The sequence below is a fragment of the Scyliorhinus canicula genome, chromosome 14 (genome assembly GCF_902713615.1).
Source record: "Scyliorhinus canicula chromosome 14, sScyCan1.1, whole genome shotgun sequence".
NCBI lineage: Eukaryota > Metazoa > Chordata > Chondrichthyes > Carcharhiniformes > Scyliorhinidae > Scyliorhinus > Scyliorhinus canicula.
In genome coordinates this window covers 76,557,467-76,582,711 of record NC_052159.1, presented here as the reverse complement: position 1 = coordinate 76,582,711, position 25,245 = coordinate 76,557,467, and the positions used below count along the sequence as shown (strand labels likewise).

General features: G+C 48.8%; 1 protein-coding gene across 2 annotated transcripts in view; it reads left to right on the top strand.

Annotated features, from left to right (window-relative positions):
• gab2 (GRB2-associated binding protein 2) overlaps positions 1-25,245 on the top strand; it is a 437,888-nt gene that overhangs the window by 172,705 nt on the left and 239,938 nt on the right. Inside the window, exon 1 of one of the 2 annotated variants that reach the window (XM_038818921.1) lies at positions 14,825-14,847. The exons of the other annotated variant lie outside the window; for it this stretch is intronic. Within the exon in view, the coding sequence (XP_038674849.1) occupies positions 14,845-14,847 (3 nt within the window). The 5' untranslated portion in view covers positions 14,825-14,844. Of the gene's footprint in view, positions 1-14,824; positions 14,848-25,245 lie in introns of those variants that run through there. 2 annotated transcript variants of the gene reach the window in all.

Below are 25,245 nucleotides of genomic sequence, written 5' to 3'. Positions count from 1 at the left end.
GGGGGGGGGGAGTGGACCGAGCGGGGGGGGGGGACCGCCCTGGGGGAGGGCGGCCACCGCGCATGCGCTGGTTGGCACCTGCCCAACTGCTCATGCGCGGGACCTGAGTCTCTGGCGCCCCCTAGCACATGGCGCCCCGGGCGACTGCCCGGGTTGCCGGTGCCTTGAGCCGGCCCTGTGTGTCCCCTGACCCTAGTTCGAGTCCAGCTACTCCGCCTGTACAGAGGCCCACGCCTCCTCCGGGGACTCGAAGCAGTGGTGCCGGTCCTTATATGTCACCCACAGATGCGCAGGCTGCAGCATTCCAAATCTGACCTGCGTGGCATGCAGCACCGCCTTCGTCCGGTTGAACGAAGGTTGAACCCTTTCGCCTCGTGCGAACGTCCAGCTCCTCCAAGCGGTCTTGCCACTTTTTGTGAAGTGCCTCGTGCAACTCCACTTTCCCCACGAGGACCACGGGCTCCTCCTCCGGCTCAGCGGCCTGCTGCTGCAACTCCCGAATGGACGCCTCCTGGGCCGCCTAGGTCCCAAGCAGCCTGTTGGTAGTCGCATTCAGGGAGTCCAGCAACTCAGCCTTCAGCTCCGCAAAACAGCGCAGAAGAGAAGCTTGCTGCTCCTGCGCCCATTTCCACCAGTCCTCGGGTGTTCCGCCGGCCGCAATTTTGTCTTTCTTCCCCTGCTTTTCTTGGGGAGCTTCTGCAGCCTTTTCCCTTGCCTCACTCTGGGTGAGCACCATAAATTGCGGGGAATGCCCCTCCAGACACCTTCCCCCACCGGGATTTGTCGAGACAGCGCCGTTTGGGGCCCTCAAATAGGCCCAAAAGTCCTTAAGTAGCGGGAGCTGCCGAACGTGCGGCTTAGCTCCGCATAGCCGCAACCGGAAGTTCCAGAGCAGGTATATTTTCATGAATAATTAAGAATTCTTGGTCTCTGGAAAATTAATATAATACAACGATTGTCTTTGTGCCTATCGATGGTCTTTAAAATGCCACATTGGGTTGATTTGTGCTCCCAGTTTAAATTGAGTGCGAGAGAGCAATTCCTTCCTTTTGTGTGGAATATAAAGTCCATATCTGGGCCTGCCGGGATGAAAGAGCTTCAGGGCATTTGACTGGTCAGCAACTGTCTTGAGGCAGCGCACCCCCCGCCCCTTTCAAATCCACGGGGACAGAAGTCTCACCGTGAGTCAATTAATGGCCCAGCCAGGGCCGGCTCAAGGCACCGGCAACTCGGGCTGTCGCCCGGGGCGCCATGTGCTCGGGGGCGCCAGAGACTCGGGTCCCGCGCATGCGCAGTTGGGCCGGTGCCAACCAGCGCATGCGCGGTGGCCGCCCGCCCCCAGGGCGGCCCCCCGGCTCGGTCCGCCCCCCCCCCCGGCTCGGTCCCCCCCCCCGGCTCGGTCCCCCCCCGCCCCCCTCGGGTCCGCCCCCCTCGGGTCCGCCCCCCCGCCCCGCCCTCGGGTCCGCCCCCCCGCCCCGCCCTCGGGTCCGCCCGCCCCCCGCGTCCGCCCGCCCACGTGTCCGCCCCCCCCTCGGGTCCGCCCCCCCCTCGGGTCCGCCCCTCCTCGGCCCCGCCCCCCCTCGGCCCCGCCCCCCCCCCTCGGCCCCGCCACCCCGCCCCCCCCCCTCGGCCCCGCCACCCCGCCCCCCCCAAGGGCGCCGAAGTTCAGCTTGCCCGGGGCGCCAGCAACCCTAGAGCCGGCGCTGGGCCCAGCAGCTATTAAATTGCTGCAGGGTGACCCAGCCAAGCAATGGCGGGCTTGCTCCAAACTTACATCCAGGGTTTGGGGCGTGGGGTGAGGAGGGGGGCAGAGGGAATGTTTTCCCATTGGTTGAAGGGTCAAAAGTGTGTATTTCTGTAAACCCCGCATTTGTTGAAAAGCTTTAAGCAATATATAAAATTGTATACTCCATGTAACGTAATGTGTCATAAAACCAAAAAATTACCTATCTGGTGCTCATTATCTCAAGTCCTCTAATAAAGTGGATAATGTAATTGCTGGATTTATTCAGTGAACAATGTAAATATCGACAATATTGCTCGATTTGTCTTGCTAATATACTACGAGACCTAAGATCTAAAAGGTTATTATGCCATGGGTTATTCTATAATTAATTGAATCCTGTTTTTGTTTTCTTTGGTTTTCTTTTCACAGGCCCTGCAATGATTTCACATCATTGCTTCTATCAAACGGACTCAATAGTCCTCACCCCACACCTTTTGGGAACAGTTTTAGAGGCTCTGTGCACAAAATACATCAAAGTATTTGATGGGGGTAAATTCCAGATGACAGCTGCATATGGTGGCAGACATATTCCCGAGTATGAAATGTTTCATGGGAAACTACATCCTATTTTTGACCTTTCCCCAACTACATAATGCTGCTATGTCATAGAATCTTACAGAACAGAAAGATGTCTTTGAGAGAGTTTCCAATTCGTCCCAAACCCCTGCTCTTTTCCCACAGCTCTGCAAATTGTTTCTTTTCAAGTATATTGAATTTTTTCTTTTAACACCATTTCAAAGCTATATTCATTCCTTCAAAATTGTTGGAACCATGTGAAATTCTTGTCAGCATTATACTTATTACGGGTGCGATTTAATGGCCGCGTTTCTCTTAAGCAAGAACACAATGAGGCCGCTAAATCACAGAAGAACCATGCCGGGTGCTGATCTGTCTGCGATCTAACCAGCCCACTCCCATTGGCAAAATCAGGTACCCGCATTAGAGTGACGAGAAACCAATAATCACCACTTAAGCCAAATCTCCATACAATTAACTGGAGCGATCCGCTATCTAATGGCTCCCCCGCGATCTAATGGCCTCCCCAGCAAGTGGTCACACGGGTGTCGATTAGTACTACTTTTAAAAAACTTGACGCTGGCAGAGGGGCTGCTGCGGGGACCCCAGGAGGTGAGTAGCCAACTTTGCTCACAGGCAAAGAGTCTGGGGGCACTGGGGTTGCTGCCCTGTGCTCGCAGGGGGGCTGGGGAGTCCGACGGGGGCTAGCATTCATTGGGTCATTGGGGTGGACCGCCATTCATTGGGCAGGTGGTCGCGGAGCAGGAGGTTTGGCTGCCCATGGCCTGGCTGGGCTGGGGGGGGGGGGGGGGGGGGGGGGGGGGGTGGTCTCGGTGCCCAGGGATCCACCATGTCAAGCCCTGGACTGTGTGGTCCTGGTCTGGGGGTAACACTTGTCCCTGCCTGTATGACCTACAGACCACCCATAACTCCCGCTGACCGCAGAGGCCTCTGGCCATGTGGATGAAGGCGATTGCTAATTCGAAATTGGCAATCGTAGTTAAGTGAGCACTTCACACAGCCCAAGTGAATCCCTGTGGGTAGGCGTGCCATATTGAATGTGCGAGTTATTGCCTAGCATCGCAATCAGACCGTGATGCATGGACACTGTGCCAGAACACAGGGGGAGATAACACCACAGACGCAGTCGCCAACATCCGAACACCCAGGGGCTGAGCCCCAGCACTGGGGACGTTCTGTGACCAGAGGGTGGGTTAGTGCACCGGGGAATGAACCAGCGCCCGGTCCAGGTAACGTAACATGCGGGTGTCTGGAATGCAGGGTGTGGGGTCCAGCGATCAGGGGCCCCACTGCAGCCAAACTGGGGGTGCGGGGGGTCCTGGGAGGAGCATTGGGAGACTGGAGGGTACTGGGGTGGAAGACACCACCGATTGTTAGTCTCACACCCCGTCCAAGTCCTTACAGATATTGCACGGTATGGACAATATCTGCCCTCGCTGTGCTGCTGGCAGGCCAGGCGGCCAGATGCTGGAGGAGGAGGCGGCAGTAGTGTCGACAGAGGCTCGAGGCAGTGGCCCAGGTGCATGGATTTGCCCATCACCCTCAGTACCTTGCCGACAATCAGGCCAGAAAGGGACCCAGAGGGAGAGGTCCACAGTGACACATTGTTTAGCACTGCTGCCTCACAGCTCCAGAATCCCAGGTTCAATTCCGACCTGTCTGTGTGGAGTTTGGACATTCTCCCTGTGTCTGCGTGGGTTTCCTACGGGTGCTCTGGTTTCCTCCTACAGTCCAAATATGTGCAAGTTATGTAGTTTGACAGTGCTAAATTGCCTCTGAGTGTGACCAAAAGTGAAACGGAGTTATGGGGATAGGGTGGGAAAGTGGGCTTGGGGTACTGTTCCGGGGGTTCAGTGCAGTCTCAATGGGCTGAATGGCCTCCTTCTGCCTCAAGGTACTCCAGGTGGGTGCTCGTGGCTTGGGGGATTTCATGGGGGGTGGACCCTGGGGGGATCGGGTGAGTGGGATGGTGTTTGAGCGGTACTGCAGGACATGGGTGGGTTGTGGGGGGGGGGGGGGAAGAGAGAGAGAGAGAGAGAGAGAGAGAGATCCGGTGCTAATTTATCCGTGTGGCCTGGTGGAGTTCGGTGATCTTCTTACAGCATGGCACGGGTGCCATTCCTCCTGGTTACATTCCATGAGCTGACGGCTGCTGCCACTTCCTCCCAGGCGGCACTGGCTGCCCTGTGGCTGACCCTCCGAGACCCTTGGTGGAACAGGGCGCCTGTCTGGCCTCGAGCGCATCCAATAATCTGCCCAGGTTAATATTCCCGAATCGTGGGGCTGGTCTTCTCGGAGGCATAGCTGCGAGCTGTGTGGGGTTGGCTGTGCAGGATCGGTTGAAGTGCTGCTCTCCCTTGTTAGTGGGGGGCTGGCGAGCGTGGTCCTGGCGAATCAGCCGACAGGCCAGTAATTTGCAGCGTGAAGCCCGTGGGGCCTCATTAAGTGGAGCAATTAACGCTTTATAACGGTGACAGCCACGCCGGGCCAGGCATCTGGAGCGGCAGTTCCCGCTCGCTACCACACTTTGAAACATTTGGTTAAAACGCGCTCTACTTGACTTCCGGTGACGGCAGGCAGCCGCACACTGGAGGGCTCCCGTTCGGTAACAGAGGCAACGGAGGTTGCAAAAGCTGTAAGAAGGCACAGTGAGTAGAAATGTCCAAACTGGGGAAAACAACCGCCGGGGAGTGGAAAAGTCAGCGCAGGAACTGTAAGGAAAGCGAAGGCCGGGGCACCAGGGGAGGCCGCATTGCTCACGGCAGACGAAATTACCATGGTGATGGCCGTGGAACATGAAAAGCAGTTCACAAAGCACATGGAAGCAATGAAGTAAGAGATGGGGGCGATATTGAAAGTGCTGCTGGAGGAGGCGATTGCCCCGGTGAGGGCGGCGGTATCAAGTGCAGCGGCGGAGGTGCGGGAGCAAGGTGAGACATTGAAGGAAGTGGAAGAGGCATTATCGCAGCACAGTGATCAACTCACCTCGATGGGGAAGGAGCTGCAGATGGTGATAGAGAACAACAAGGGTCTGCGAGCCAAATTGGAAGACCTGGAAAACAGATCCAGGCAGCAGAATCTGAGGATCGTGGGTCTGCCCGAAGGGGTGGAAGGCCCAAGGCCGACGGAGTATTTTGCCACGATGTTGACGGAGCTATTGGGAGAGGGGAACGATTCCTCTCGATACGAACTTGATCGGGCTCATAGGTTGTGGAGGCCTATACCAAAGGCGAGTGAGCCGCCAAGAGTAGCAACTGTTTGTTTCCGTAGGTACAGCATGAAGGAGAAGGTCCTGTGCTGGGCAAAGCAGAAGCGGGAGGTGCAGTGGGCTGGAGCTCGTATACGTGTATATGCAAGGACTTTACAGTGGAGCTGGAGAGGAGGTGGGCGGCCTTCAGCCGGGTAAAGAAGGCACAGCAAGGTGTACAACGGCATAGTGTATCCAGCTAAGTTGAGAGTGACCTCCAAATCCAAGGACTTTTATTTTGGGGCGGTGGAAATGGCGGAGGGGTTTGCGAAGGCAGAAGGACTGCGGCAGAATTGAGAATTGGGACTCAGAACGGGTCTTGTACCGATGTAGCCTCATGTAACTTTATTTTTTCATTGCGTGTTGTTGTATGTGCTAAATGAGTCGACGGCTGTATGTTTGGACAAGGGAAGAGTTGGGAATTTCATTTGCAATGATGGTTCTTTGGGGCTTGGGTGGGTACACGGGGGCTGTGTGCTAAAGGGGATTTCCTGGTTTTCCTGGGACCGGGCAAGGGGGAAGGAGACCTTGGCAGGGACCTCCACGCTGGCAGGTTTAAGCCTGCCAGTGAACGGGAGGGAGGTGGAGGGAGGGGCTGCTGCCATCGGAGCCTGGGAGAACAGGTTTTGGTGAGTCTAGCCGGGGTGAAAAGTTGGGGGAAGGAACCGAGGCTGTGAGGAACAAGAGGAAGTGGAAGCGATGAATTTGTGTGTGGTGGGGGTGGTGTCTACAATTCATGGGTGTCATTCACGGTACTCTTTCGGGGATTGGATGGCGTTGAATATTAGAGGGACTTTGGGTGGGTGGACTATATATGTCGATGATGACCATAGTCAATTCCTGATTCCTTTTTTCTCCTTGGGAGGTTTTGTTTTATTTGATGCTTATATTGTCAGGCGGGCCGTTGTTTGGGGGTGGTGGGAGGATGGGATCGTTGTTGTTGATAAGGGGATTGACATCGTATTCGTTAACATATACTTTTACCTTATACTTTTATTACTTAATTGTGATTGAAATTTGAAACTCCAGCATCAAATAGCTTTCATGAGCTGCTTTAGGCTGCAAATGAGTGCTGATTCTGCATGCTTTCAGATAAGTGATCTTCAATCAATTATGTTTAGGATGTATTGAGAAATGTAGCAGGTGCTGTGACAGGTATAATGCACTTAATCAGAAAAATTTGAGTATGCATATTTTCAAACAATACCAGTTGTCATTCCCATAACATTCACTGTCATGTATGTTACACACAGGACTGGTTGTAATGTTTTACAATTTTGACCCAGAATTTGCAGGAAAAACAATGGTGAATGAATTGTTCACAAAACATTCAGTGATGTGTGGTGGAAAAGGTGATACACAGGGTTCCAATTCTCCATAATTTGCCGAGTAATTTGTGCTATTCCCTCATTAGTCTCAACCTAAGACAATTTGAGTAATGTGCTGGGCCATTTTCTAGGCTGTTCGAATCAATTCCATCGCTATGGGTCTGAAATTGTATATAGGCCAGACCAGGTGAGGACGACAGACTTCTTTCCTTAAGGGCATTAGTGAACCTGATCAGTTTTTTACAATAATCCAGCAGTTTCATTGTCACCATTACTGATGGTAGATTTTTATTTCATTTAATTCCATAATTGCAGTGGTGGAATTTGCATTTGCCTCCTGATCATTAGTTCAGGACTCTGCATATCTAGTCCAATAGCATAACCACTATTCTATGCTGCCAGGTAAAATTTTCAAGCAATGTAAAATAACATTTTTACATTGACATTTGAAATGAACTCGAGCAATTCAAACTCGAGCATTTAAAATTGCTATCAGTTCACTAAAAGCATCTTTATATTCATTCAGAAACATTGCTATTACAATTAAGGACAACTTGAGTATTGCAGAAGAAAGACATTCTATTGAAGCTTTTTATTTTGCACTCATTAGGACAGATGCAGGAATGCCAAATTTCAAAGGGAACAATATTTTTTTGCTGCCTGAGAAAATGGAGTGGATCAGTTGGCAAGTCAACTTTGATTGGCTGAGCTGAGGCATTACACTGGAGGACTAATGTTTAATTCCAAAAAGCCACAATGTTTAGAAATGTTTCTTTTGCTTGCAAAAGATTGGTCACTGTGTATGAATATGCATAGTTTCTAGCAATAGATTAAGATAGCTTCTATTTTCAGATGAGCTACTCTTCCAGCAACACAAGTTCAGAACATTAGTCCTGTAGAAGTGAGGCTGCAGTACCCAATAGAAGGTGGACTATATCAAATAGCATGTCCCTTTGGCTGTTTACAATAGGTAGCGTACTGACTGTACTCAATCAACACGTGCTTGCAAAACTCAAAACAAAATGTCTACTGTGATTGTTTAGGGTAGTACTTGCTAAGCAATCTCAAGTGTGTTAAAATCACATTAACAACCAATTGAAGATTATCAGTTGAGCTCACATTGTGATTCACTTTACACCTACTCAAAGCTGTATATATGCAGAGACCTGTCCTCTGCAGGATAAAAGAACATTTCCAGGTATCGTGCCTTTTTTTTTGATGAAACAAAAACGTGGGTGAGAATAGTTCCCTGGTGCATACTCTCTGGAAATGCCTCATCCAATCAGAATTGAATTGTCAATCATTCAGCACTTTTATCTCATTTAGTTTTAGTTGTTGCCCCCTGTGAACTTTTTAATTCTTCCATCGGCCTGATGAGTGGAAGAAAAAAATCTTCAAAGCTCATCTCTTTCAGCAGTAGTTAAGTTGTCCTTAGTTCAAATGCAAATGTTCCTGAATTGTAGTCCTGTAGTGGGCTAACTCTATTCCTTTTTGCTTTTTGTTGCTGGTAGCATTTTCTCCCTCTCCGTTCTTTTTGTGTCCTTTCATCATTTATTTCAAAAATATTTTTCACCCTTGGAACAGATCATTTTGTGCAGATGTCCCAATGCAAGATATCCTTATCCAAGCTCTTCAGAAAAGGTGAAGCTACTATGCATAACTTATGGAGAGTTTTTGATTATCATGAGGAAGGTGGGAAAGAATTTCCACCATACGATTATTCAATCGTTCAATCCTCTTCTGGCAAATGCACTTTGCTGTGAATAGGGATGATGAAAAGCTAAGATTCTCATCCACATCCTATGACAATATGGTTCACACAGTGTTTAGTAGGAATAAGGTGCAGACCCAACCAGCAAATATCACTTGCTTTCAAATTGTATCCTGTGGAAAGGGTGAAATAATTTAAAGCCTAATGATTATGACCCACCTATAAACTACCCACTGTCACTTTTTTGAAGCTCTGAGTTTGGTTGTAACTACCCTTATATTTACTGAGTACTTGTGTGTCTTCTCAATGAATATTGAAGATCATATGATTAGTGTTGTTTGTGTGGTAAATCAGATTGATCCCTGTGACTCCCAGTCTTGAACAGAGTTCTTTTTTTTACAGAGTGTAGATTAGATGGGGCCTAAATTGGGATAGCCCCAAAAACAAGAGTATGGATCACAATGTGTGATTGATCACAATACGTTGGTTTGAATGCAGAAATCGCATCACCTCGTATTGCCTGTCTATTTGAATAATCTCTGTATACAGGCAGCACTCTGCTGTTCATTGGCTACAGACAATATGAGGGAGCCAATATCTTGAATAGGTAGTACCAGCCGGTCCTGATTAAAGCTGACCTGCATTTCTTAAAGGGGATGTGCAATACGCCTAAGGCAGGTTCTGGGAGTCATGATTGAAGAGAATTTGACCTGGAAAGTAATGGGAAATGACACAACATGGACAGAGTGGGCTCCCACTTTCCCAGATGCTGCACTGGAGGTCTTGGTGGAGTTGATAGAAAAGAGGAAAGATGTCCTGTATCTACCATCTGAGACATGGTCAAAGGGTAGTGGGAGTAGAAAGTCATGGAATCCAGCCCCAAAGACGTGGATGCAAGACGTTCAACAATTTCTTGAGTGGTCAAGATCAGTGAATGCATCTTCAAATGCCATATCCGACAAACTGCACTATCGGCCACTGCTCAATTCACAACACACCCCCATAGCTCACCTAGAAACAGTCTCTCTCAATCAGATCTCTTACCGAATATTCGTATGCTGCACTTCACCATCACATACTTCACACAGTTGCAAGCCTCACACCTATGTCTCACAGCTTGCACACACTGTCCAGCTCGTCAAACACGACAACCATGTCACCCAAACATATGTATCTTGCTCACTTACAGACTTTTCTCTCTCTTGCAGGACAAGGTTACATATTACTAGAGATGGCAGGAGATAACTGCTGAGATTCAGCTGCACCTGCATGTCCTAACTTTATGGAGGAGACGGTGCTGACCTTTATTGGAACAGCCATTGTTGAGGCTGTGGCCAGTGACAGAGCTGAAATCACAGGTGGTGATATCCACATACCTAATCCTCATTCTCGCTAAAGCAAATTACTACAGAACTGGAAGCCTGGTGTGATGAATGTATTTCACCAAATGCATGAGCTGTCTGTACTGTCTGTTTAATGATGTGACCCATGACCTGGAAGTGATGATACGGGCTACTTCCAGGTACTGTACTGGAACCCCGGTAGGCTCCGCCTCTGGCTCCGCCCTCACCGGGCCCATACATAGTCCGGCCACCTGTGGGTGGCACTCATTTGTACAGCCGACTCTGGCAGGCGAGTTCATGGATATTAAAGCCTAATGTTCACTCGTTCTCACGGTCTCACAGTGAATTGACGGTGTAACACCTGGCAACAAGTGTGGAGAAACATGATTAACATTTTGGATCGATGACCTTTAATCAGAACATTCTCCTTACACTCCTCATCCCCTTCATTCCACACACTCTTTTGACTTATTAGCTGCAGAAGACTTAAGCATACACCTTTTGCATTCTCCTGCCCCTTCCTGGGTTACAATCTTACTGTCGTGCCATTTTTCTTTTCAGATATTCAAGAGATTTGTGGGCAGCAGGGTAGCACATATGGCTAGCACTGTGGCTTCACAACATCAGGGTCCCAGGTGCAATTCCCCGCTGGATTACTGTCTGAGCGGAGTCTGCACGTTCACCCCGTGTCTGCGTGGGTTTCCTCCAGGTGCTCCGGTTTCCTCCCACAGTCCAAAGACATGCATGGTAGGTGGATTGGCAATGCTAAATTGCCCTTAGTGTCCAAAAAGGTTAGGAGGGGTTATTGGGGTTACAGGGATAGGTGGAAGTGAGGGCTTAAGTGGGTCGGTGCAGACTCGATGGGCTGAATGGCCTCCATCTGTACTGTATGTTCTATGTTCAAGATGCAACCTGACCGGATAGTGGAGGAACAGCACAATGAATGATGATGATGAAGACACAGCACTGTCACTTGATTTCACACTCATAGCCACCAGTTCAGCAACTAACATCGCAAGTATCTTTGACGATAGCTTAGAGGTCGGCTCTGCACGTGGTGAGGCAATGGGCATAAGTAGGCTCCTGGAAGGGCATGAACTGATTGCCCTTGGGGTAAAACACTCATCCTCCCAACAGTGCCCACTCCACCAGTGCCCTTACTGTTGCTGTCACCCAACCAATCCAGACTGCTACCATCCATGCTGAGATAATTCAGCTGGGCTTTCTAAACCAGGAGGAACTCAAGGTCATCCTGCAGGGCAATCTGTAGTCTCCTCCACTGAAAGTCAGCAGTTTCCAACAGCCATGCTTCAGTTACTGGGGTTGTTCTGAATCGGGACACTAGGATAGGAAGATAACAGAAGGCAGATACTAAGCGAGTACACAAGGGCGGTTAGTTGAATTTTTCTGCAGCATTACGTGATTTCATTCAAATTTGGTTCAAAAACCTGTGTCGTGGTCAGATAAATGCTATGATGGTCAATCACAGAGTAAGGTTTTAGGCTGATGATGAATTAAGAATTGAAGTTGTGGTGAGTTCTATATGGGCAGCCTCTTCCTTTTCCTCCTGCTCCTTCATTTTAACTGCTTTCTGAATCAGTGGTGTCAAGGACTGTGTTCTCACTGTGGCAAAGTTGTGCAGCATGAAGCAGGCCACAATACATCTTGACACCCACCCTGCATGTACTGCAGTGGTTCAGGCAGCAGAAGCACTGTTTCAACACAGTAATGATTTGTTCTTTGACATTTCTTGTGGCAGCACTGCTTATTTTGTTTGCAAATTCAGCACATGTAAGTGGGCTATACACTGGAGTCATCAGCCATGTCATTTCTGTATAGCTCTGGTCACCCGGTAGCCACTCTTTGCCATGATGAGTCGAATATAGCTGGCACAGCGAACTGCTACAGATTGAAAGCATCATGATTGCTGGCAGGATTTGAGCATTGACCTGTATAATTCCCTTTGTGTGGTTCTGCAGAACCTGGATGTGAGGACGTGGAATGCCTTTGGCATCCAGTATAGAGCAGAGCTGACATGTGCTGCCCATGAAGTGATGTTGTGCAGCCAATGTGGCACGACTATAGTCCTACAAGGCAACATGCTTTCTCTCTCTGCACACTGTCTCCGGGAAGAACAAATTAAATATAGTTAGCTCTCTGAATAGAGAGCTTCAGTGACCTCTCTAACTCAACATTAGATCGAAGTCAGCAGTTTTACAAATAACTCCATCTCCAGCCTGGAAACAGCAGACACACAAAAGTTAATCGCCACAGTTGCCTTCACAGCCTCTAGCAATGTCCTTGCCCTGCTCTGAGGTTGCAGTTGTGTCTGCAGCTGGTGGCAAATTTCTGTGAGGATGACTTTAGTGAAACTTAGATATCTCACACAATGTTCCTCATTGAGATTCAGGGAGATAAATTGCTCTCTGAACACTACTTCAATGATGAAACAAACCAATTATTGCTTATTTAGCAGTAATCCTGAAATACACCCTGACCATTTTCCATGTCAATTTAATATATGAACCTTTGTTGGCTTTGTATAAATTTTCTCTGAATCCAGTGAAAAGCTAGCCATCATTGTCCTCGTTTTGAAAACATTGAAACTTTTAAAATCCGGATGAATGTTTAAAAGTAGCTCGCTGTACCCATCAGTTTATCATGTGCTGACATTCAGCATTACAACTCTGAGGCAACAATATTTCCACCCACATCAGTGTCACCATAAGCTGTTCTGTTGCCACATTCCACCTACAACACAGAATTTGTATCAAGTGCATATGCAGTTCCAACCAATCTAAATAGAAAAAAGTAATGTTGCACAATCTTTTCATCATTCTGCACTGTACCGCAAAACATTAACCAACTAATCGCCAGCAAAGGGAGTTGTAGCACAGCAATACAAAGAGTGACTTTTAAAATACAATCTGCCGATAACCATATTGTCAAAATCTAAATTTAAGTTGGTGTGTGTCGGGATAATGTGAAGTCCTGAATCACAGGCATGTGCAAAAATCGCTCAGGAAGTTTATATACATATTTCCGCTACCTTGGACCCTCTGCGGGCAGAGGCCTCTGACACTGAGCTTAGCGTCAGCATTTTGGATAAGTAACGTGGATCTTACCTGGATACTTACCCAGGAAATGTTAAGCTGGTTAATACCTGGAGTAACTCTTGACACCCCAGAACAGCTCATTCCTGCCGACCAAACTCAACTACTCCTGGACTGACTCTCTCTCTCTTCCACCACCGCCACCCCCAAAAGTAACCCAAACTGACTGCCCACTCACCCATCCGTGCACTCTTGCACCCACCCATGCCCTCACACAGCCATCATCGACTATTCACTCACACACACCCCATGTGCATGCCCATTCGTTAATATGCCCATGGCCTCATGCCTGTATCATACATTCTCCCATCCGCGTGTACACTCTCCCACCCATGTGCTCACTCAAGCATCCGGCACCTGCCCTGCTACGCACTCGCACACCTACTCACTAAACCTCTGAAACACTTCAGATCTTTAGCTGCTGTATTTAGCTAAGTTTTTGATCTCATAAAAAGGGAACTGTCCCATCTTTGCCTCTTTTCGCCTATGCTCTGTGTTCTGCAGAGATGTCAGCGCTGACCCAAACTGTTTCAGCTAGGATCAGAGGTCCCTGCTGAAAAATCGCAAAACGGTCAGATTGCAGAAAGGTCCATGGGCATGGCAATGTGCACAGCATCACTGCTGACCAGAAGGCCATGCCTTGAACGCCCCTTGTGTACTTGCCAAGTGTGTCAGAGAAAATTGCACAAAATCTTTCTCTCTCTGTCATACAGTCTCTTTCTGTTCACCTCCCCCCCCCCCCCCCCCCCCCCCCCCCCCCCCCCCCAACCCCATATGCACCTGCCACCTTCATAGCTTGGGAAACTGCTCACATATGTACTCCCCTACCCCGCACTCTGTTTCTCTTCTATTTTTGAAGTTTTTATCTGCTTTCCTTTCCTCATCTCCATTTATAGTTTGTTTTATCTCTGTCTCACTATCCCTGTTCTGTTTTGATTCGTGTTTTCTGTTCATCTCATTTTTTTCTTCTCTATGCCATTAGGTGATATGAAGGATCAAGCCAGGGACATGGGCCAGCATTCAGGTGGCAGGTTGAAAGTGGGATGGTGCCAGTGGCATAGGTAGGCTTTTGAACCGATTTTGGGGTCGTTGCGGGGGTGGGAATCTGACCATGATGCAAGAGATCTTACCAACTAAGCATGAATGGAAAGGGGAATAAGTGTGGCTCTTAAAGGAAGTGAGCATGATAAGCAACTTTTAATATCTTGTAATTCATCTTGATAATTGCAGAATAGTTTCCTTTTTAACTTATCATCTTGAGAAATACAATTTTGTGTTCACCACACTTGGAATGTGTGGGGGACAGAACATTATTTTTGAATAACCACAGTTTGAATGAGTTATTCCAAGGTCAGATATGCGAGGTGAAAAGCAACAACACAAAAACAAAATGCTCCAGGTGCTGGAATTCTGAAATAAAAACTGATAATGCTGGAAATTCTCACCAGGCCTGGCAGTGCCTGTGGGGAGAGAAACAAACAATGTTAATTTTTCAAGGTGATGACTCGCAGGCCGTCTGCATTTTTCCAGCATTTTCTGTCTTAAATTTTATTCTAGGTGAAGCTGCCTTTATTTGGTCCAGCATTGCCTCTAATCTCTGTCGTCCAAAGTGCTTTTTGACTACTCCCGTGACATTTCCTTTTTTTCCCTATACCACTTTCTCTGAGTGAGAATACTCATTCATGTGGATTTTCTCTGAGGACTGGATGATTTCAACCAGAGGGATTGACATCCCGGCCGAAGAAACATTGACAAACAATCGAACTGAGCTTCATACTAATGGTATGTGGGTAATATTTTTTCTGAACCCTCACTAGCAGTGTGGAAGCTGATGCAATGACCACACATCAGGAAGATCCTGTTGTACGGTAAATAATGTCGCAATCATAAAAATGAACGCATCCATATTTTCCTGATGTATGTGAACAGCAAGAGAACCCTCTGCCCACCACACGTTCACACAAACCTGGAAAATCAAGGGTGAGATTCTCTGCCCCAACCGGATCGGAGAATCGCCGGGGATTTTGCGGGGGCGGAAATCGTGCCGGTCGGCAACCACTAGCAGCGGCCCCCAGGCGATTCTCCAGCCCGCGATGGACCGAATGGCCACCCGTTTTCGGCCGGTCCTGCCAGCGTAAATTAGCGTAGGTACTTACTGGCGGGACCTGACTGCGTGGGCGGCCTCAAGGCGTCCTGGGGGGATCTGGCCCTGGGAAGCGCTCCCACGGTGGCCTGACTCGCGATCGGGGTCCACCGATCCACAGGCAGGCCTGTGCCATGGGGGCACTCTAATCCTCCACGTCGGCTAGCGTAAAAGTCCACAATGGCCGACGCGGAGATGAACCCCCCTGCGCATGTGCTGGGATGACGCCAGCGCACGCTGGTGCTCTTGCGCATGCGCCAATTTGCGCCAGCACCAGTTGGCGTGGCGCCATGCCCCTTCCGCGCCAGCTGGCGGGGTGCAAACCACTCCGGTGCCGGCCTAGCCCCTGAAGGTGCGGAGGATTCCGCACCTTTGCGACGGCCCGACGCCGAAGTGGTTCCCGCCACTCCTCCGCGCTGGAGTGGCCCGACCCGCCGGTTCACGGAGAATCCCGACCCAAGTCTATGACGTAATTTGGCTGATCAAATAAATTGCCAGCATGCCCTCTTCACCATCTACAACAGTAAGTTATGTTCTGCCCATTTATAATGAATGTTACTGTTTTTCAATTCATGGAATTTAGAATGTGTCAGTATTGAAAGCTGATTAATAACTTTGGAGTGATAGCCACATGAGTTTAATCCCCATTATATATACAAACAACATTGATCTCAAACCTGGTGGAAATATATTGCCACATTATTTTGTGCTGTTTGTTAACTTTTTGTGTTGGTAAACTGCCTTCAGCTGAATTACTCGTTCTTTTGCTATGGAATTGATTACTGGAAACGCTTAAACTTCCATTGGGGCGAATATTTCGTGAGGCACTGATAATAGATCATAGAATTTACAGTGCAGAAGGAGGCCATTCGGCCCATCGAGTCTGCACTGACTCTTGGAAAGGGCACCCTACCCAAGGTCCACACCTCCACCCTATCCCCATAACCCAGTAACCCCACCCAACACTAAGGGCAATTTTGGACACTAAGGGCAATTTAGCGTGTCCAATCCACCTAACCTGCACATCTTTGGATTGTGGGAGGAAACCGGAGCACCCGGAGGAAATTCACGCAGACTCTGGGAGAACATGCAGACTCCGCACAGACAGTGACCCAAGCCGGGAATCGAACCTGGGACCCTGGAGCTGTGAAGCAACTGTGTTATCCACAATGCTACCATGCTGCCCCCTGATCTGGTCATGTTGTATAAAGTTTGCTCAAAATATACACAAAAGGTGCATGCTATTTTAAAAAGTTTTTTTGTGAAGTATACATGCCATTCCATTGACTGACTTTGCGGTTACTATTATTGTGTGGCAGTATAGCTCCTTTACCTTGATCTATCCAGTTTTTCATGAAACAATGGCCTTGTTTTAAGCATAGCAGTTGTGCAACATATGAACTATTTGACCATTAAACATTTATGTTTTATTTTAAAATGCTTAGTTTTAAAATGTTTAAAATTTTTATGTGAAGTGATTATTTCAATTTGTCATGGGAGAGGAAGCTCTTGGATGTAGGTTAACTACCTTATCATCATTTATTTATTCAGCAAAAGAACAAAAGTTATCCCAGATCATTTCTGAATTAATCAAAGTCCAAGTTGACACTGATATTACCCATTGTATTAAGGGTGATAAGTTGAGTGGTTTATGGCAAAACCACAAAGGAAGCATCTGCATTTCGCTATCTACAGCATTGCTCTGCGTAAGAAATCTCGACAGGAGTAAGGCATTCAGCCTCTTGAGCCTGATTACACCAATCAAATCTGTGACATAATACCACTTCACCCGCCTTTAATACATTTCATTTAATTCCCTCATTCAATAAAAATTGATTGACTTCAAAGCTCCAATTGCCCCAGCATTTTGGGGGCGAGAATTTGACATTCCTGCTGACCTTTGCGATTTCCTCCCCTGAATTGTCGAGCCCTAATTTTAAGATTATAAGCCCTAGTTCATGTTTCACCACATCTACACTATCAAATCCCTTTAACATTTGAAATGTCTTAATCTGATCACAGCTCAGTCTTCTTATCTAAAGGTAAAATAGGACAAATTTTGGACAATATGTCTTCATAGATATTCTGTCTTCATAATCTAGCCCTCCCAAACCCTGATATAATTCTGGTGACTCTTCACTGCTTACTCTCGTGTCAGTATAGTCACCCTGAGGTGTAGTGCACCCTCCTGCCGGTATTACAGCGTAGTCATACTATCAGAAAAATGCTCCCTATAAATAATATTGGTGGCCTCAGCAGCCAACAAAGATTGTAAATAAGAAAATATTCATCAGATAATCTGGAAATAATCAACGGGTATAAAAATAAATAAATGTTAATGACAAAAGTATTGGGTAAATTTTGATCTTCACTGCACTTCATAAATCAGCTTTCCTCAGGCACAGGAAAGAGGTAAAAGGGCAGAGACCTGGACAGAATGTTCTCCTCAATATAGGGGTGAGAACAGCAGTAGGTGGATGCACAATTTTATACCACAGTCTGGCATGCCAGTTTGCTGCCACTATCCCACCATGAGCCATTTTGTTGGAGGCCGAACTGGGGGTGAAACGGATACCATCAAGCAGCATGTAGTTTATTAAGCAAGATTCCAGTCCTCTTGCAGGCCACCCTCCAACGCCACCCCCTCCTATTGGCCCAACAGCTTAGAGGCCAAGCCTGCCATCCTTAATTGGATAGTGAGCATGCCTTATGGCCACTAATTAAGGCAAAATCACTATCAAGTGACTGTCCTTGACTCAGTGCTGGGATGGAACCTTTTTGACCCCAATATTCATGTCACAACTCTGAATGCGAAATCCTGCTCCTACTAGAATGATCATGGGCGGTGCAGTGATTAGTACTGCAGCCTCACGGTGTCGAGGACCTAGGTTCGATCCCTGCCCCGGGTCACTGTCTGTCTGCTGTTTGTACATTCTTCCCGTGTCTGCTTGGGTCTCGCCCCACAACCCAAGGATGTGCAGTGTAGGTGGATTGGCCATGCTAAATTGCCCTTAATTGGAAAAAAAATGAATTGGGTACTTTAAAAACAATTTTTAAAAATCGGATGACCACCAGCCCCTTGGGTTTCCTGGGGCTTTCCCATCTGATGTAATTAGCCTGCACTTCTAAGTAAGTACACAACCAACAGCTACATATTAATAAGTGAACAGGAGATTTTCCCACACTCCTTTTGTGTGTTTGTTCACTGGTTGCTGAAGAGAAGGGGTCTCTAAAGAAAGCAGGGTTTTCCCAAAGCACCTACAGATCAGGGATCCGTGGTGGTATGATGAGCAGAGGCACACATTCTTTTCTATTTTCTCTACCCCTCCCCCCTCCTCCTCCTCCAGCTCCTTCACTCTCCCCAGCCCAGGGTCATCCGAAAGGCTGTAACCAGCCAAGAGTGCATGTGCAGGCCTGAGAGAACAGGTTCCTATTCTCTGTTCAGGCACAATCTCCCACCAAAGAGCAAGATTGTACTAATAGTACGCCCGGAACATGCAAATGACCCTGGGTAGGAAAAACATTTGCATCTACTTCCTCAGAGGCACAGTGCACCTGGGATGCACTCCACAACTGTCAAGCACCCAAACTGAAATGTCTACTTTGATATTTCCATTCTAATTAAGCAGTGGTGAACATGAAAGTATGTTTCTCACTGTGTGGACCATCTGGTATGATATTTTGGGAAATAAAAGAAGAACCTCATATTTGTTTTCAAATAATCCTGTACCATTGATGACCATCCAATGTTAAACAACGAAAATAAACAGTTAACTTGTGTGTATTGTGCATTTTGCAAGAGTTCTTAACATATTAGCAGCTATTTTTATTCCTACCTGTAGTAGTGGAATAAGTTGACTCTTACTCTCTCAACTATGTATTTGGCCATCAACCACTGAGCTACTGATCTTAATATTGCTTGAGACTTATTCATTTTATGCTAGGTATAGGAATATTTCTTTTTCCCAGAGTGTGTAAGATAAACTTCCAATAATGTCAATCAGAGCTTTCAAAGGAACTTGATGAAAATGTGTCAAAGAATGTGTTTGAAGCTGGTGAGAATGGAAATAAATCAGATACAATGGAACGTGGCGGTCCAGCTTCTGCTATGACCATGAACTGGTCAGGGGGTGAGTATTCGAGCCTGTAAGATTTAATAGACTTCATTGCCTGCCAGTTTGGTGGAGAAATGTATCTATTTGAGGGATTTTACTTGTGGCTCTCGCTTCATACAAAAGATTGAATTAATTAGACAGGTTCTATGCAATCTTTTTTACTGCATTCAGGGATCAAGATTTATTTATTTTAAAATGCCAAACCAGATTGTGTCCCTTGGATTGGAATTGTGTACTCTATTTTATTGCCATAGGAACCACAGTTTCAGATGGATAAACACCATTTGCTGCCAGTAGCAATATTAGAGTTAAATTATGCTACCATTTGGAGACGGAGGAGGTGTTTTTCCTTCTCTAGATCCAAGCCAATTCTAAATGGTTTAGAACGAATACAAATTCCACCCAAAAGGTCACTTACAAATAACACTCAACCCATTTAAATAATTATTCACAACTGCAGGTGAAAACTGTGACTGTAAATCATGAGTTTTCTACAAGGAAATAATTGCGTCTAAGTGACATATACAGGAATGAACAATTAAAATGGGGTGTCGCAATAAGAGGTTAACATTTAGAAAGCATTGAGGGAACCATAACGTTCAATCCATTAGCAGCCTTTACTAAGGCTAAAGGGCAGCTGATTAAAAAGGCAGAAGTGGAAGGAAAGAAAAATTAGTGCAGACATGACTTTGAGGAGAGATGGAGCAGCTCATCACCAGAGTCATTTAGTGATGGGAATTGAGGGCAGCACGGTGGCACAGTGGGTTAGCCCTGCTGCCTCACGGCGCTGAGGTCCCAGGTTCGATTCTGGGTCACTGTCCGTGTGGAGTTTGCACATTCTCCCCGTGTCTGAGTGGGTTTCGCCCCCACAACCCAAAGATGTGCAGGGTAGGTGGATTGGCCACACTAAATTGCCCCTTAATTGGAAAAAATGAATTGGGCACCCTAAATTTTAAAAAAAAGTGATGGGAATTGAAACCAAGGTGGTGTTTGTGAGGAATGACAGTTCCTATAGGTCATCATTACATTGCGCCAGAGGTTGTAACTGAGTTTCAGGCAACAGATGATTACTACTAATCTTGCATGTGCCAGCTCTCTGTTGCATGGTTGCAGCAGGTGTCCTTGCAGTGGAAGAAATAGCTTGATATCTTCACCTATGCTGTCCCAGTGCCTGAGAGAAAACATCCCTCAGTGCCAAGTGAGATCATAATCTTGTTTTGTTATGCTCTTGACGTAGCATATGCTGATTCCTTGATGTGCACTCTGACAAAGGAAGGTCCAGACTTTATTAAACTGTTAACGATTCTCCTACTTGGATTCGCCTCTCCTGTTAATGCTGCTATAGCTACTGAGACTGACGAACCAGACCTGCTACAATCCACATGGTGGGTGTGATGTGTTTCAGTCAACCCTGTTTACTCACTAAGTGTCTCCACTGGAAAGAGACTGAGCATGTGTGCTGTGTCCTTTTATATGGGTTGGTGTAATGCCCTCCTGTGGTAGTGTCACCTCTGTGTGTGTCTTGAATGCCCATTGGTCGTGTCCTATTTTACTGGCCGATTGGTTGACTGTCTGTGTGTCATTATGTCTCTGGTGCTCCCTCTAGTGTCTATCTAGTCAACGTGAATTTACATTAACCCCTTGTGTATTTACAGTGACTTGTTTGCTGTGGCAATGCTGCCTTTTGATCAGCGTTGTCTTCTTTTGTGCAGAATCAGATATGCTTCCCAAGACCCAGCCAGCACGATGGGTATTTAGGCACGTAAATATTGTGGCAAAGTCACCAGGGCTGTGATGGCACTACCTCAGAAAGACAAGATTCCTTCAGCACTATTCCCTCCCAAGTTTTATTTCTCTTGATGTCCCTCATCTGTAGTTGCCGCTCAGTGGAACCATAACCTTTGCTTATGCCATCTTAAGGAATCTCCCTGACAAACGATCCAGGAAAGGGAACTGGGATAAAATATTTCTCGGGCTCCCGGAAGTCCAATTGATCGTACGGTGGCGGGGGGGAAGAGGAGGGGTAAAGCTGCTCAGAATTTTTCTTGAAGCCCATTACTTGGACCAATCTGGGCCTTTTAAATGCTCTCTTGCCTGAAAAGCTGATAAACACCCTGATCTACCATCAATTCACAGAGAGACCGTATAAACAAGTGAACGAAGGCTTTATTACACAAAGAACTAGCCTGGCAGTGACTTCTGTACAAAATGAGCGCGCACCCACTGGGCACAGGACTATATACCGTTCCGGATGGGGCGGAGCCAGAGGCAGCGGTCCCAATTCCAAAGAAGCGCTTCATCAAGCTTGTAAACGAGATGTTCGCACGGCATCTGCTCACTACCCACCAGCAGCACGCAGGAGAATCTCTGGACGAATATCTGGAAAACCTGACCCTACTCGCCAGAAACTGTAATTATTAAGACGTGACGCTGAGGAGCACATGAAGCTGCAGATCCGGGACACCTATCTGGCTGGGGTCCGCTCTAATTATGTCAGGCAGCGACTGCTGGAAAACGGGGCTACGGACCTGCAGGACACTGGAAAACTAGAGGCTCAGAGCCTCAGTGCGTTCCCCGCGGACCCAGCGAGCCCCACGTGGGCCCCACCGACGCGGGTGTTGCCATACCCGGCCACGTCACAGGCCTGAGCCACACGGCTGCCCGCCCAGACCGGGGGACCGTCATGCTACTCCTGCAGCCAGGGCCAACAACCACGGCAGTGTTGCCCAGCCCGCTCCGTGACATGCAGCGACTGCGGCAAAAAGGGTCACTGCCAGAGTCTGTCTGGCCAGATCAAAAGCCCAGAAGCCGAAAGCTCCTCAGGCCTGACCCATGGGCTCACAGGCCCACAGACCCCGTTATGCGGCTGCGTGCCTGCCGCAAACGCCCCCTTCAGACGCGTCATCCGCCACGTGGAGGCGGCCATCTTCAGCTCAATCCGACACGTGCGACTCATGGGGGCCGCCATTTTGTGACCCAGATGCCTCCGACTATACTGATTACCCGCAGCTCGGCGCCGTCACCCTCGACCAGTCGCGGCCGAAGCACCTGAGGAGTTCCAGGTTGGTCGTCCGGGTCAACGGGCCAAGACACCCTGTCTCTTTGACTCCGGGAGCACGGAGAGCTTCGTACACCTCGAAACGGTAAGGCGTTGCTCCCTGCGCATCTACTCCGCATCTCAAATGATCTCCCTCACCTCCGGATCCCATTCGGTCCGAATCCAGGGGTACTGCGTCGTGAACCTCGCGATACAGGGCGCTGAGTGTGCCCTTTTTAAGCTCTATGTCCTCCCTCACCTCTACGCCCCTCTACTGCTTGGACTAGACTTTCAATGCAGTCACTGAAGCCTGACCCTTAAGGTCGCACCCCCCCTCACTCTTCGCGAACTTCACCCCCGACTGTAAGCCCGTGGCCACCAGCAGCAGGCGGTACAGTTCACAAGATATGACTTTCATCAAGTCAGAGGTCCAGCGACTCTTGAGAGAGGGGGTCATCGAGGCCAGCAACAGCCCCTGGAGAGCTCAAGTGGTGGTTGTCAGTACTGGGGAAAAGAACCGGATGGTGGTGGACTACAGCCAGACCATTAACCGGTTCACGTAACTGAATGCGTACCCCCTCCCCTGCATTGCAGAGATGGTCAACCAGATCGTGCAATATCAGGTTTTCTCTACGGTGGATCTGAAGTCTGCCTACCACCAGCTCCCGATCCGCCCGGAGGATCGCTACTATATGGCTTTTGAAGCAGCCGGCTGACTCTTGCACTACCTCAGGGTCCCTTTCGGCATCACCAACGGGGTCTCGGTCTTCCAGAGAACAATGGACCGAATGGTGGACTAGTACGGGCTGCGGGCTACATACCTGTACTTGGACAATGTCACCATCTACGGCTATGACCAGCAGGACCACGACGCCAACCTTAAGAAGTTCCTCCAAACCGCCCAATCCCTCAACCTCGCATATAATAGGGAGAAATGCGTTTTCTGCACAACCCAGCTAGCCATACTCTGCTATGTCATGGAAAATGGAGTCCTGGGGCCCAACCCCGACCGCATGCGCCCCCTCACGGAACTTCCCCTTCCCCACAGCCTCAAGGCCCTCAAACGGTGACTGGGGCTTTTCTCATACTACGCCCAGTGGGTCCCCAACTATGCGGACAAAGCCCGCCCACTTATTAAGACCACTACGTTTCCCCTGACGGCTGAGGCTCGCTCGGCCTTCATCCCCATCATGACCAATATCACTAAGGCTGCCATGCATGCAGTGGACCAGTCCATCCCTTTTCAGGTAGAGTGCGATGCGTCAGACGTCGCCCTGGCTGCTGCCCTCAACCAGGCAGGCAGGGTCGTAGCCTTCTTCTCTAGAACCCTCAATGCTTCCTAGATTCGACACTCCTCTGTCGAGAAGGAAGGCGCAAACCATTGTGGAAGCTGTGCGGCATTGGAGGCACTACCTAGCTGGTAGGAGGTTCACCCTCGTCACCGACCAACGGTCGGTAGCCTTTATGTTTGACAATGCACAGCAGGGCAAGATTTAAAATGATAAGATCTTGAGGTGGAGGATCGAACTCTCCAACTACACATACGATATTAAGTATCGTTCTGGGGAACTCAACGAGCCCTCAGATGCCCTGTCCCGCGGTACTTGCGCCAGCGCACAGGAGGACCGACTGCGGGCTCTCCACAACAACCTCTGCCACCCAGGGGTCACCCGGCTTGTCCATTTTATTAAGTCCCGCAACCTGCCCTACTCCACCGAGGAGGTCAGAGCCATGACCAGGGATTGCCAAGTCTCCGCGGAGTGCAAACCGCACTTCTATCGGCTAGACAAGGCCCATCTGGTAAAGACCTCCCACCCTTTGAGCGCCTCAGTATCGACTTCAAGGGGCCACTCCTGCCCACCAACCACAATCTGTAGTTCCTGATCATCATTGACGAGTACTCCCGCTTCCCTTTCGCTGACCCTTGCCACGACCTGACCTCGGCCACAGTAATAAAGGCTCTGCACAGCATCTTCACACTGTTCGGTTTCCCTGCATACATCCACAGTGACCAGGGCACATCGTTTATGAGCGATGAGCTGTATCAGTACCTGCTCGGTGATGCACCATCAATTGGACTCGAGTCGTGAAGTAGTTCCAAACAACAGGCTTTAATACACTAAATGTGTGCCCGGCAGTAGACGTACAGAGAAAGGCCGACTGCCAGCCGGTACGAGTTCTTATACCCCGCCTCGTAGGCGGAGCTACCAACCTCTCAGCCAATCGGCGGGCAGTCACATGACTAGCCTCAGCCAATTGGCAGAGAGGCACATGACTTGCCTGGGCCAATGGGCAGCGAGTCATCTGCACCAATGGCAGCATGGTTCTAAGTTACCGTAATCTCCCTAGTCATACTACCACATTCACCCCTTGTTGAGAAAGAAGCGGGGGGGGGGAGAGAGGCAGAAGAGGGATGGAGGGGGGAGGTGCCCCATAAGACTGGTAGTATGATTAGAGATAATTCAAGTTGTACCGAGGTATCTATGGCTGCCCACTGGCCCGCGACGAACGTGCAAAAAGGCAATATCACTGCACACAGTATACAAGCGAATAAATGAAAAAGAAACATGCAAGGGACATGTGCATGAACACAAAGAGCCCATAAAGTCCATCAGAACATCAAATTGACTCGATCAGCCGGGTGGGTGCCTTCGATGTCCTGCTGGACCTGCGCACCTGAGCCGGTGACGTTGGAGCGGTGGTCGTCCGTGACTCCGGGAGCGGCGGTCGTGGTCCTGTGTCCGTACCCCTGGCCGGTGCTGGCGGTGGCTGGGCCAGGGGAGGGGATCCTGTGCGCTGGGTTGCGGGGGCGCTGGGGGCGGTTGGGACTGGAGGGGGGGTGCTGGTGCTGGGGGTTGCGGCCGCACTCTGGCGGGTGCCAGGTC